The sequence below is a fragment of the Manis javanica genome, chromosome 11 (genome assembly GCF_040802235.1).
Source record: "Manis javanica isolate MJ-LG chromosome 11, MJ_LKY, whole genome shotgun sequence".
Taxonomy (NCBI): domain Eukaryota; kingdom Metazoa; phylum Chordata; class Mammalia; order Pholidota; family Manidae; genus Manis; species Manis javanica.
The window spans coordinates 34,810,155-34,823,065 of NC_133166.1; the positions used below are offsets into that span (position 1 = coordinate 34,810,155).

General features: G+C 40.5%; 1 protein-coding gene across 1 annotated transcript in view; it reads right to left on the reverse strand.

Moving 5' to 3' along the window:
* Positions 1-10,356, reverse strand: part of RRAS2 (RAS related 2) — an 80,636-nt gene extending 70,280 nt beyond the window's left edge. The window contains exon 1 of the mRNA XM_037026720.2: positions 9,947-10,356. Within this exon, the coding sequence (XP_036882615.1) occupies positions 9,947-10,054 (108 nt within the window). The 5' untranslated portion in view covers positions 10,055-10,356. The remainder of the gene's footprint in view (positions 1-9,946) is intronic.
* Positions 10,357-12,911: the final 2,555 nt, after the last annotated feature.

The following is a 12,911-nucleotide window of genomic DNA, read 5'->3' on the forward strand; positions in this document are numbered from 1 at the left end:
AGGCAAGAAAAAAATACAGAAGTTGAATAATACAATCAATAAATTCATTTTAAAGGATTTGTGTAAAACACCACACCTTACAAGCTACAAATAAATACTCATTCTTCTCTCACATTCGTGGAATATTTACAAAAATCAATGGCATGATTGGCCATTAAAAACTTCATATGCTCCAAAACAGAGAATTCACAGGTCACACTCTTTGATCACAGCTCAATAAAGCTAGAAACCTATAAAAGGATCAACTCAATCCTTCCCCAAATTTAAATTAAGGGGATATCCAAGTTGAAATGAAAGTTATCAAAGAATTAATTAAAAAGTACAAGATTTCATATCAAAGAAACAATGCAAAAATCAGTCTTACAATGTCCTTCCAAAAGTCACTGAGGATGCTACAGATTTTGTGATGACAGTAACATAAGAAAACATTCTGAAAAACTTCTAAAATTCCTTTAAAATACCTTTAAAAATATAAATTATAGGTACTGTGAGAAATAGACAGCAATCCACCTCATTTTTTAAAAAGGAGAAAGTGCAAAAGTTTACATATGAAATCATGAGAAAGACATCTATCTCTACACGATGCAATCTAAAATAGGCATATTTCAGATGACACACACACTCACTGTCTCCCCAGCCTTTTCCTCTTGCCTCAGTGCAGAAAGCTTAGACTTCAAGGGTTGATAAACTTGAAAACTATCCCTTTTAACCATCTCTAGTTCTCCAACATCATACCTCTCGGCCAAAAATCCAAATGTGGTTGATGTCTTAGCAGAATTTCACATGGGTTGAAATCTTGCTACTGATAACTCCAAAAATTAAAGCTCCCTGGTAACAACCTGCCCTTCAACATCAAAAAAAGAATGGGAATCTGGGTGTTCCACAGTAATTCTGAGGGATGGCCAGGTCTTTACTTCCCATAACAAGAATAGCTAAGATCAACTCTTCATGAGAGGATAAATTTTTAAAAAACATTCTCTGCCATGCAAGTGAAAATCTCTACCCTGGAAGGAGTTGTTTCCTTAAACAGTACAAGCTTTAGAAAATGACAGTTTTGTAGCATTAAGAAAAAAAAATTATCAATGATTAATATCAGACTGAGATATCAAAGGCATTGATTGAACCTGTATGAGACAATAACTAGGTTATGACATCCAGAAAATTTCAGCAGTGATACTGCAAATTTGAACATACTCCTAGAATGAAGTCTATCTTAGCCTTTTTACTGATTTACTTAAAACGATATGGTATGAAGATTTCAGAGAATCAATGCAAAGGACAGGTATTTCAGAAGGTAACTGAGAAAAGGAATACAAAAATGGAGAAGAAAATCTTCCCAGACCTGAGAGCATTTCATCATTTCCCAGGGAAAACTAATGAACAGAAAAGAATTTCCACTTATATCCTGATAAATGTTTCCATTTCCAATGATAAGAGAAGGCTGCAAGCACAGAAGCAGAAAACAAGTTACTCTTGCTGAATAGAAACATGAGGCCACCCAGGTAAGAGTAAAGACATGGAAGACAAAGCAGTACCTTCATTGTTTTAACACAAAAATGTTGGGACCCAATAATTTTATATCCAGGCAAATCATCACTTATCATGCAAAAGTAAATACAATCTTCATCAGACATCTTTTCAGTAAAAAAAAATTAATTTCTTTGGGCTTAATTTCATTCAACAGCTGGGCAGATTGGCTGTGAAGATCAGATACTGTCAGCATAACTTAAAATAAACTCTGTTTATTATTACATAAAGCAGCATCAGAGATGTTAACTTCGATCATTTGTCAGGTGATGTCAGCCAAGTTTCTCCCCTGTGGTTATTATTTTCCCCTAGGTAATTAGTATCTCAAAGACAGATTCCTTTAAACTATGTTAATATCCAGCTATTCTCAAACTTTCTCCCACTAGTTTTAACATCCACTTATGATTCTTATTTGAATAAATTGTTATGATTGACAAATGCTGATTTTCTAATGTCATAGTTTCCTCTAAGTCTATTAGTCAAAATTTTACCTTAAGGAAGAACTTCCCTTCCTCCTCTATTTATTTATCCGTATGGATTCATACATTCTTTATGGGCAATAATCAACTACAATCATTTACTTCCTTGATCACAATGTCCCAGAGTTAGTCAGTGGGAATTCTTCCAAGCTGGTTGTGCCTCTTTGACATGCCACCATCATTTTGTTTTTTGAACACTTCACTTTCTGATCCAAGATGCTCCAAACTTCTCTTCTAATTCACCGTGCTCCAGATTTATGTTCCTTTTAGTAAAGAACGGTATTTAGAAGGTAAGATCTGGAACCCAGTGTTCCTCATCACTAATGGGAGTCATAGTTTCTATATGCTTTTAGCGGCTGGAAAAAAGACCAAAGAGATCTGTGTATGTGTATCCATAAACATACACATACACACGTCTATTTCCATATACTTTTTAAGCCACAAGTTCATACCAATATCTTCAATTCCAACCAGGCATCAGCAAGTTTACCCTAGCCCTCCCCTTTTCCATATTTACAACTCCTCCAACACTAAGAAACCTGGCTCCCATTTTCCACAACATACTTACTTGCTTAATCCTAGTACAGAAAATTGTTTCAGAATTGCAGACCCATGCCTCTGTGACAAAATAAAAATAAATGAAAAGCCTAGTAGGTAGAGCTCAATGTTTGTTCAAGTTCTTTTTGTCCTTATCCTGAGGACATAGTCCAAATACCAGGTTTCAAAGTTACTTATTTTCTTTCCTCCTTTCAGTGTGGTTGTTTTGACTCATTGAAAATAAAGCTCAGTTCAATTGTTTCTGTTTATATTTGACCTTCAGGTGGTTTTTTCTTCATCACTTGATTTTACTGGTATTTGCTTTTTATATACTGAGGGTGTAAAACATTAAATGTGGTTCCAAAAGTCAGAAAAGTATCCTCAGAAGGATCACCATTCCCACTCCCTCTATCTCTTATGCCTCATTCCTATCCACCTCCTACAGCTAACTAATAATCTTATTAATCTCTAACTTATCCATTCTGTGCTATTTTTGTCCCAGTGAGCAAATATACATGAATTTTCATATTTCCCCTTCTTTCTTACACAAAAGGTAACATATTACACATATAGTAGATACTTTTGCACTTTTTTCACTGAACAATTTAACTGGACATTAGTTCTTAGAGGACTTTCTTGTTCTTTGTATAGCTGCACAATGCTCCACTGGGTAAATGTACCATTTTTTATTCAACCCTTCTATCCTGTAGGTTGTTTCTAATTTTTTTAATTACAAACAATGCTGTGACCTCATGCATGTGTATTTTCATATTGTTGGAAGTGTGTTTTCAGGGTAAATCCCTAGATTTGGGATTATTGTTTCAAAAAGTAAGCACTTAGGTAATCAAATCACTTTTGATATAATGTAGAGAAGAACACATCATTTTGTGTTATTCCTGCCCCAAAAGTGCACGACCTCAATCTAACAGTAAAGAAATAGACAAACTCAAAATTGAGGGAACTCAAAAACTAACTTGCACTCATCAAAAATGTCAACATCATAAGAAAGAATAAAGAACTGTCTCAAATTAAAGAATACATGGAACAGAATGAATTGTGTAATCTGAGATTTTCTTTTGCTATAAAAGCATTATTGGGACAAATGGAAAAATTTGAAAAAGTTGTGTATACAGCAATGTTAATTTCTGATTTTGGTTACTTACTATGTTTATGTAAGCAAATGCTCTTTTTTCTGGAAATACACATGAAGGCATTTAAAAATAAGGGGCACTATCTTCAACTTACACTCAAAGGATTCAGAAAAAAATAGTATCTATATATGGGTAGGGATAAAATGAATATGGTAAAATGTTAGCATTTGGCAAATCTCGGTAGCTTTTTGTAAAAACCTACATCAGATATCATTTTGACATTTATATCCGTATTTCTAGTACTAAATATGTGTTAGTGTTTACTTGTATACAAAGCTCTTTTTCCTAGGAAAAAAACATCACCATGGGCTGATAAGTTGGTTGGCAATATTAAACTAATATATACAAACAATAAGTACTGTGACTATAATATCTTTAATTAAACTATGACTTAATGCTACTCAGTGTTATGTAACCAATATACAACTACATTACCTTTATAAAACACTGAAATATAATTTACAAAAGGCAACATGGAACTCAATGTAATTATGTCTCCAGTAGCACAATTTCGGACAACTTACATTTTCTTTGCTTCTTTCAGAACCACACAGAAAATACGTGAAAAATTATTCAAATCTTTATCTTTTTCATAGAAGCCTGAGAGACATTTTTCTTTACAAAATAGAAATAAATCAAAGGCCTACTAAGGACAATACTTTAAACTAAGTTTCAATCCCAAACACAGATTTGAGGGCTCTATCCGAAGTAAAGATCAAGGCCTTTAAAGAAAATTCAGTGACTCTTAACTCCACACTGTCTGCAGGCAGAGTGAAAGTCTTACTCACCATCACTTTTCAGTAAGGAGGGCACAGATCTAATACCCTGAAGACACTTCTGTTTTTCCTCAACAAAGAAAAAACGGGGGGACAGAATGTTCATATGGCATCATAAAATCTGCTTCAATTTTATGAGATCAATTTTAATTTGAAAAAGCAGCCTTTAACAAAATTAAAAAACACTATTTTAAGAAAGTCTCTCTCCCTATCCCTCCCCCACTTTTAAAGTTACCAATTTATTTTCCTAACTGAATTAAACAGACCACTTCCACTTCAAAGCTTAGGAAAGGCAATACAACAAACAGACGAATTAAAAATCCTACCCCAGTCAGTAAGTTCCTGTCATCACTTTGCCTTCCCATGGTATTGTCCCAAGGGAAAGCAGGATTCTTGACCACGCAACAGAAGTGCCCCCACTACACTCCAGCAACTTCCCCATCACAAGACAGACACACACACACACACACACACATATGCAAGAACAAAAAAGAATGAGTTTTGAGAAACCCTACAGTTTCCCTCTGCTTCTCTGACAAAAGCAGTCATCCTCTATAAGAAAGTGTCTCCTTGGGTGCCTAATATTTGAATCTAGGAATTGGTAGCAGACCACAACTGTTACCAAAATGAAACAATCTCTAGTATGTACCATCAATGGGGAAGGCATCTTATTTTTCAACGCTAAGAATTCATTTGTAAATTACTCTGAAAATGTAAAGTAATAATTTGCACACTAAAAATAAGTCTACAGTTGTTTATAGTTTCAAATCCCCAGATATGTTATTTTAAATGTTTTCTACTTGCAGGACATGTCTTCAAGATGTAGCAATAGAACAGCAATTCACAAACCTAAACACAACTATCACAAATGCATCAATTAGCTGTTAACCCAAACAGGAGTCTTGAAATCTCTTCTAGGATCTCTGCCCCAGGAAAAGACAATAAAAAGGCATTCTGGAAAAGACAATCTAGGTAAAAAGCAATGTATGAGTCAGGTGTGGACTAACAGGTTGTAAGACTGACTAAAATGCAATACGTGAAAAATCAACTACCCCCTACATAGCTCAAAATCTGACAACTGCTGAATAAAAAAGTCAGGATGCTAAACAAAGAACAGAAGCTGGGAAATTCCTCTCTTTAATTCTGTAAAACACATATGGTCTCTTCTCAGAGTTACCAGGTAAAAGTATTAATGCAAATCCCCAGTGACTGCTCCATTATTTCCTAAAATCAACTTCCAACCGGAACGAAGTTTCCCCAACCCAAAATGGGGTCAACAGTCATCACCTCAATACCTCAGAGTGAAGAGGGGAGTATGAGCTTTAGGTGGTAGGTTCTATGAGTCACAAGAAATACATTCCCAGGTATTTACTTTCCCAAATATATATTTACCTGGTATATTTGATCTTTATGAAATGGGTGTCTTGTCATGTTAATAAGACTTTGGACCCCACCCAAGGGCAGGGGCTGGAATAAATCAGCAAATGACCAGTAATTCCTATGCAATGGAGTCCTCACAACGCAACCCCTGAGAAGAGTTTATCACTCTCTCCGATCCTGATACTAAGTCAGAGAGAGCTTCTACATTTGGTTTGGGGAACCAGAATGCAACTAGCCGTGGAGTCCCAAGCTCCACAAAGACAGAAGCTCCTTTATTTGAGACCTTGCCCAATGTCTCTCTTCATCTGACTGTTAATCTGTACCCTTTATGGTATCCTTTATTAAACTGGCAAACTACAGCGTTTTCCTGAGTTCTGTGAGCCACTCTAGCAAATTAATCAAACAAAGGTGAGGTTGTGGGAACCTGTTATCTGTAGCCAGTAGGTCAGAAGCACAGGTATTGCCTGGGGCTGGCGACCCAAGGTCTGGAGTTGTGGGGGTGGAGGGCAGTCTTGCAGGATGGAGCCTTTAACCTGGGGAATCTGGTGCTGTCTCTGGGCAGGTAGCACCAAAATTGAGTTGAGTTCTTGCACACCTTTCTGGTGTTCAAGAATAGCTTGGTGTTGTGTGTGGAACGACCCCCTTCACACACACACATTGGAATCCTGTCTGGAAACCCCAAAGGAGTTGCACTATTACTGCTGTATAACATAACACTATTGTGTGGTTGGGGCGGGGGCGGGGGGGGGGGGGAGGACCAACAGGTGGGAAAGGGGTTGGAGTGTTGAAGACGTAAAATAACAGACCAGATTATGTGTCAAGGAAAAATAAAGACATTACAAATTTTGTCTTGGAGGTACAAGGTACAGAAGTAATAACAGCAAATAAAACAAGAAAGAACCTAGAATTTCATCCAAACCCAACATTTTATGAAGAACTAAAGCCCTAAAGAGATTGAGATTCCCCAGCACAACCTGAGTAAGGAAACCTGGAACCCAAGTATCTAATGCCCTCTTTGCCTCACTTTTTCTAATGTTAAGATCATTTGCTATGTACAGTTCACTCATCATTTAGGTATTCTATTTACCAGCAGAACTTAAAACACTTTTCAAATAACTATGAACAGAAACAAGAAGAGGTCGTGTATACACAGACATTATTAATAACATTTTACATTTTTATCACATTTTATGATCCACATATTCATTTTTAAAGAGGAAAAGACATCTCAAGTAATTATTGCCTTCATTTCCTAATTTTGCAGCTCTTCACATGCACAAAAGGCAACAAGTAAATCTAAGGTTAAAGAAAGTCAGCGCTAAAGACAAAGTTGTTTTTAAATTCTCCACTCCCAAATTTGTTTATATTTTTTCCACTCAAGATTATGTAATAGAAAAATATATACTGATCACTGTAAAAACAGCATCTCATTCCAGGAGTCTTAAAAAAATAAAATAAAACTAACTTACGCCATCCTGTTCCCCTATAAAGAGAACTTATTTCTGCTTGTTATGATTATTATCCTTCTACCTCTCCTCTCCCTCCAATTACAATTACTAGACAATCACAGCAGAATGAATTTTAATTTCCCAGGAGTCAGAAATAAACAGCAGCTCTATTAAGTGTAGATGATAGTCACTTTAGCTCCTTAATCTAAGATTAATATAATAATAATAATAATAATAATAACGTCTGTAGACTTACTACACACTAGGCATTGTTCTAAGCCCTTGGCATATGTTAACTCATTTAATTTTCACAAAAGTATGTGGTGTTTTTTATTTCACCAGTTTACAGAGAGGGAAAATTGAGGTACAGAGAGGTTAAGTAATTTGCCTAAGATTATACATGCAGTAAGTGGCAGAGCTGAGACTCCATCCAGGTGATCTGGCTCCTATCTCTCCAAAGTCTTGGGAGTTAGAACCTATGTTCCTCTCTTTCACTGGCCGCCTCTCACCTGCCTATCCCTCTCCGAGCCTACCTCCTCTCCCCAAGTTACGGTATGACTCCCCCAAACACACGTAAGATAGGTCCTCTCTTCTGCCACCAAGCCCACACAGTACTTCTACCATTCCTTCCCAAACTACCTTTTCCCTAAATCTTAATTCCCAAAGCATGTAAATGTGTTACCTAACTGTACATTCAACACACAGAGCAGCCATCATTAACTGAGCATAGACGACATGCTAGATACAAACTAAGAACATTCTCATACTTTAAAGGATCATAATGAATGTGTGATCAGACATATTTTACTGATGAGAAAACTGAGGCTCAGAGACGCTGAATGTTCTCACAACCAACAGGTAACAGAGCAAGACAGGTGCTTAAGTCTGCGTGACTCAAAGCTCACACTCTTTTTGAATAAATGGGTCTTTCTCATGCATACACACCTCCTCTACTTCTTTTGTATCACCTAGAGCACCTAAGTACAGTACTATTCATAAAGGCTATTTCTTTAACAAATGAATTCTAGAAAATCATTAGGAAGACAGCGATTAGTTATCTCAATGGTTTCTAATACTATTTTCCAAAAACAAAAGGTTTTGATACCTTAATTAAATAACCTAAAGATTCAAATACATTCGGATGGTACTCCCCCCAAGAAACTGAAGAAATACTTGTAATTTAAACCTTTCAGGTCATTCTTGATTAAAACTAGAACCATTATTTTTCTCTCCTCACCGCCATCACCCCACCCCCACCCTACAGTCCCCAAAGAAAGGGTTAGCTGCTATAAATTGTTTCGCTTTGCCATCAGTTAGTCTCTCTCCGCCCTAGGGAAATAGCAACATGACAGCATCCCTGATTCTGCAGCCTGCTAAACTTAAACCAATCTCGCCTCTTGGTGTGATTTTTTTTTTTACCCACTAATGAGCATACTGTAAATGCTCATTACATACACATATTCTCTTTCTGGATATAAAGGTTTAAGCAGCAGCTTTTAATTCCTCGAATATTTTAGCAGCAATTGTTGCTCATTTAGTCAATATGAAAGGTAACAACCACATTTATGTTACAGTACCTTTTATTTTAATGTCACCATAAACATTAAGTGAAATAAGCTATTCAAGTACCCCAATCAATAACAAATGGGTTAAAAGCAAACCAGAATACTTCTCCAAAGCCTCTTAACAGTACTCGTGATAAACTGAGTATCTTTGTTACCTGTTAATAACGGGGGTTACCTTCGTTTTTTCCCAGCTTATGCCACACCTTTTAGGTTGATAAAAAGCAGATACATCAGGCTTTCTCTTTTCTTAAATCCCGAAAAATATCACTCAAACCTTTTACCAAAAGCAAATCCTAAGAATTCCACCTCCCTTTTCGTTACGACAACCTCTGACTTTCGCCTGTAACTACCAAAAAGGATTGGGGGTCGAGGGGAGGGTGGTTGGAGCACACACGACACACGACTCGGTCGGTCATCTGCTAGCCTGGCCCATCCCAAACTTCACCTTGGCAAGACGAGAAGCAGGAAGGCACCAAGAATTCCTAGGAAATGGTCTCACCCCTATCGGTGAACATTCTTAACTTCCTCGAAGCCACCATTTCCCTCGGGCATTATCACACACTCTTACCCGGACATATTACCTAAGAGACTACTTAAAAGCGCAAACACACACAAAGAGAAACACACTGCTGGACGCGGCAGCTCCGGCTCAGCGTGCGCGGAGAAGCCCGGAGACCACGCGCAGCCGCCGCCAAGTTGCCACGGCGATCGCTCGGACGGTGCGGGAGGCGGCCGGACGGCTGCAAACCCAGCGCGCGCGGCTGCAGCCCACGCCCGGGCCCTCGGGACAGGAAGCTCGGCGCGAAGAAGCTGCCTGTCCCAGAGGGCTCGGGCCCCGGCCGGGGCGATAAGGTGGTTCGGGGCTTCCCACCCTGCCAGCTCCGCCCTCCCGACACATTCCTGAGAAGCCCGACTCCCGCGACGCCGAGCAGCAGGAGCGCGGCGCCGCGGCCGCAGGGCAGGAGGACAGAGCCGGCCCCCGGCCCGTACAGCGCTCCGGGGCGGGGTCGCGGCGGCCGCCGGCCACAGGTAGCGCGAGTCCCCGCCCGCCGCCGCCGCCCCGGCAGGCCCCTCTCCAGGCACCTGGATGAACTGGATGGTAAGCGCCGACTTGCCCACGCCGCCTCCGCCGACCACCACCAGCCGGTACTTCTCCTGGCCGGAGCCGTCCCGCCAGCCGGCCGCGGCCATGGGGACGCCGCCGAGCCCGCCCGGCCACGCCGAGCCGCCGCCGCCCTAGGCCCGGCTCCGGGGACGTGTGCGGCCGGCGGGCTGCGGGCGAGGGGCCGGGCGGGGGTCCCGCGCGCCGGGAGCTGCCAGGAGGGCCGCTCCGGTGCGGCAGCGAGGCGCCCGGGCTGGCCGGGTCCCGCCCGAGGCGCGGACGAGCGGGATGACCGCAGGGGCCAGGGGCCTCAGTGTCTCGGGGCGCGCTCCTCCGCACGTCTCCGCAGCGCCTGCCGAACGCAGCCTCTAGCGCCGCTACAAATGGCCGTCCGGGGGCCGGGCTGCTAGGTTGCGGTGCTGCATATGCATGAGGGGGCGGGGAGGGGAGGGGCCTGGCCGCGAGGGCAGGGCTGCGATTCTCGGGCTGACCGAGGCTCCGCTCAGAGTCCCACCGCAGTGCCCTCCAACCCCTCGCCTGTGAGTGTGCGTGTATGTGTCAGAGTGTGTGTGTGTGGGGGGGGGGTGTCCAGTAGGAATTGGAACAAGACAGTAAACAGTGTGTGACCATAATTGTGTATCTCAGGGATTGTCGGGGATTACGTGTATGAAAAATACAGTATGTGAAGGCGTGTGTGAAAAAGCTGTTGTCATTTTAACTCAATTTGTAGGAGAGTAAATATCCTGTTTTAAGAGTACAGATGGTGACTATAATTGTGTGAAAACCAGTATGTGACAGTGATTGAGGATTAGAGCTGTGTCACAGTAATCGTGTGTGTGTGATGGGCTTGCAGTAGTGAGGGTGTGTGAGAAATGGGACAGAAACTAAGAGTGGGGAATAAGTCACAGTGATTGAGCGTGAGTGGACAAGAGTGAATGTGACAGATTTTGTATGTGTCGGGAGACTGTCTTAGTGGCTGTGTTTTTATGTGAGAATATGTGATAATTACATATGAGGTGTGAGAGATAAGTTTGTACTTATTTACACACTATATACCAGGCACTGTGCTCCATGCTAGAAATCCTTTTGTGAACAAAATAACGTCCCTGCCCCCAGGGAACTTACATTCCAGTGGGGGAAACAGCCCAGACAACAGGCAAATTCTAAGGCAACATGATAAAGGCTGTAACTACTAAGCAGTATGTGGCATGTGTGCCCACAGAAGTACTCACCCCAGAGGTGGATGGTCAAGAAAGGCTTCCTAAAAAACCTGAAGAATCAATAACATATGAATAACTGGAAGAAAATTTTTCCAGGGAAAGTAAACCACATATGCAAAAGTCAGAGCTGAGAAGGTAAGAATTGAGTCACATAATTTTTTAATGCATCAGAAGAGTCTGCATGTCAGTGATTGTCAGTGTATATGGGCGGTTTAACCAAATGTAACAGGAATCACAGCTCTGTGTATACAGGCAGTACAGTAGATGAGGTCATGGGCTCTGCGGCCATTGTGTCTGGATTCAAATCCTAGCTCTCCCATTAAAAATGTGATGTTGGCAACTTAACCTCTGTGCCTCATTTTCTCTTCTCTAAAATAAGTACAGTAAGACTACCTACATGAAGGGGTTTTTTAGTACAAATCAAATGAATTAATACATTTTGAAGCACATAAAACAGTGCCTGGCATGTAGTAAGCATTACGGCAGTTTGGGAACATGACTGAAAGTTCTTGGACACAGCTTAGTGACTAGCTTGGAGTCAGTACAATGCAGCAAAAGAGATGCTGTATAATTTCCAAAGCTAGGTCAGAAAAAGCCATGCAGCTTCCACCTGTTCTCTTGGGATTCTTGCACTGGGAGAAACAAAACTAGAAGTTTGGCTCTCCTGGGACTGTGATGCTACAGAGGCCATATGTAAGCAGGCCAGTCAAAGGTCCAACTGGGCTCCTAGCTGACCACCAGCATCAATGGCCAGCCACGTGAGACTGCTTGGATAACCAGCTCTGTTGCATCTTTAGATGACTGCAGCCCCTGCTGGCATCGAACTGCAAATGCATGAGAGACCCCAAGTAAGAGCTACTCTGGCCAGCCCTTCCTGACCCAATTATGAGCAAAATAAAATAGTAACCTATCTGTGCTTTTTTGAACTTTTTATTTGGGATTAATTTCAATCTATAAAGAACATCCAAACACCTTCACCCAAATTTAACTATTGTGAGCATTTTACCCCATTTTCTTTATCTTTCTCCCTTTTCTTCCTCTTTTTTCTCTTTCATATATATGATATATATTCATATGTATAAATTTATGATAAATTTACATATATATAATTCATACATAAAGATAAATTTTTTTAACCACTTAAGAGTAAGTTACAGACATTTTGGCACTTTACCCCAAGTATTTGCATGTGCATTTCTTAAGAATAGGGCTATTATCTCACATAACCATGGTAGTGATATCAACTTCGGTACATTTAACATTGATATGATTACCTTTTGTCTAATATACTATTCATATACCAATTTTGCCAGTTGACTCAATTATGTGCTTTAAAGCATTTTTCACCTCTGGTACAGGATCCAGTCTAGGATCAAGTGTGGCATTTAATTGTCAATTCTCTTTAGGTTTTTTTGGTGTGGTACAATGGTTGTGTTAAGCACCAATTTTTTTGAAGGTGTAGTGTGATAATTTGCTACGCAGCACTAATAGCCAGAAAGGCCTCAATGACAGATGCAATTATCTATGTCAAAAGAAAGGAGAGAAAGGAGAGAGTAAAGAAAGAGCAATCCATGTCAACGAAGTGCTGAGCAAGGGCTGATTATGCTTCCCACAAATGCATCTCAGCATCTGTCTAGGCCTGCAGTTTCCCATAATCCTTCAGGACTAAGAAAATGACCAAAGAGTCCTCCTTAGGGTCTTTTTCTTCTAAAGTACAATCCAAAAC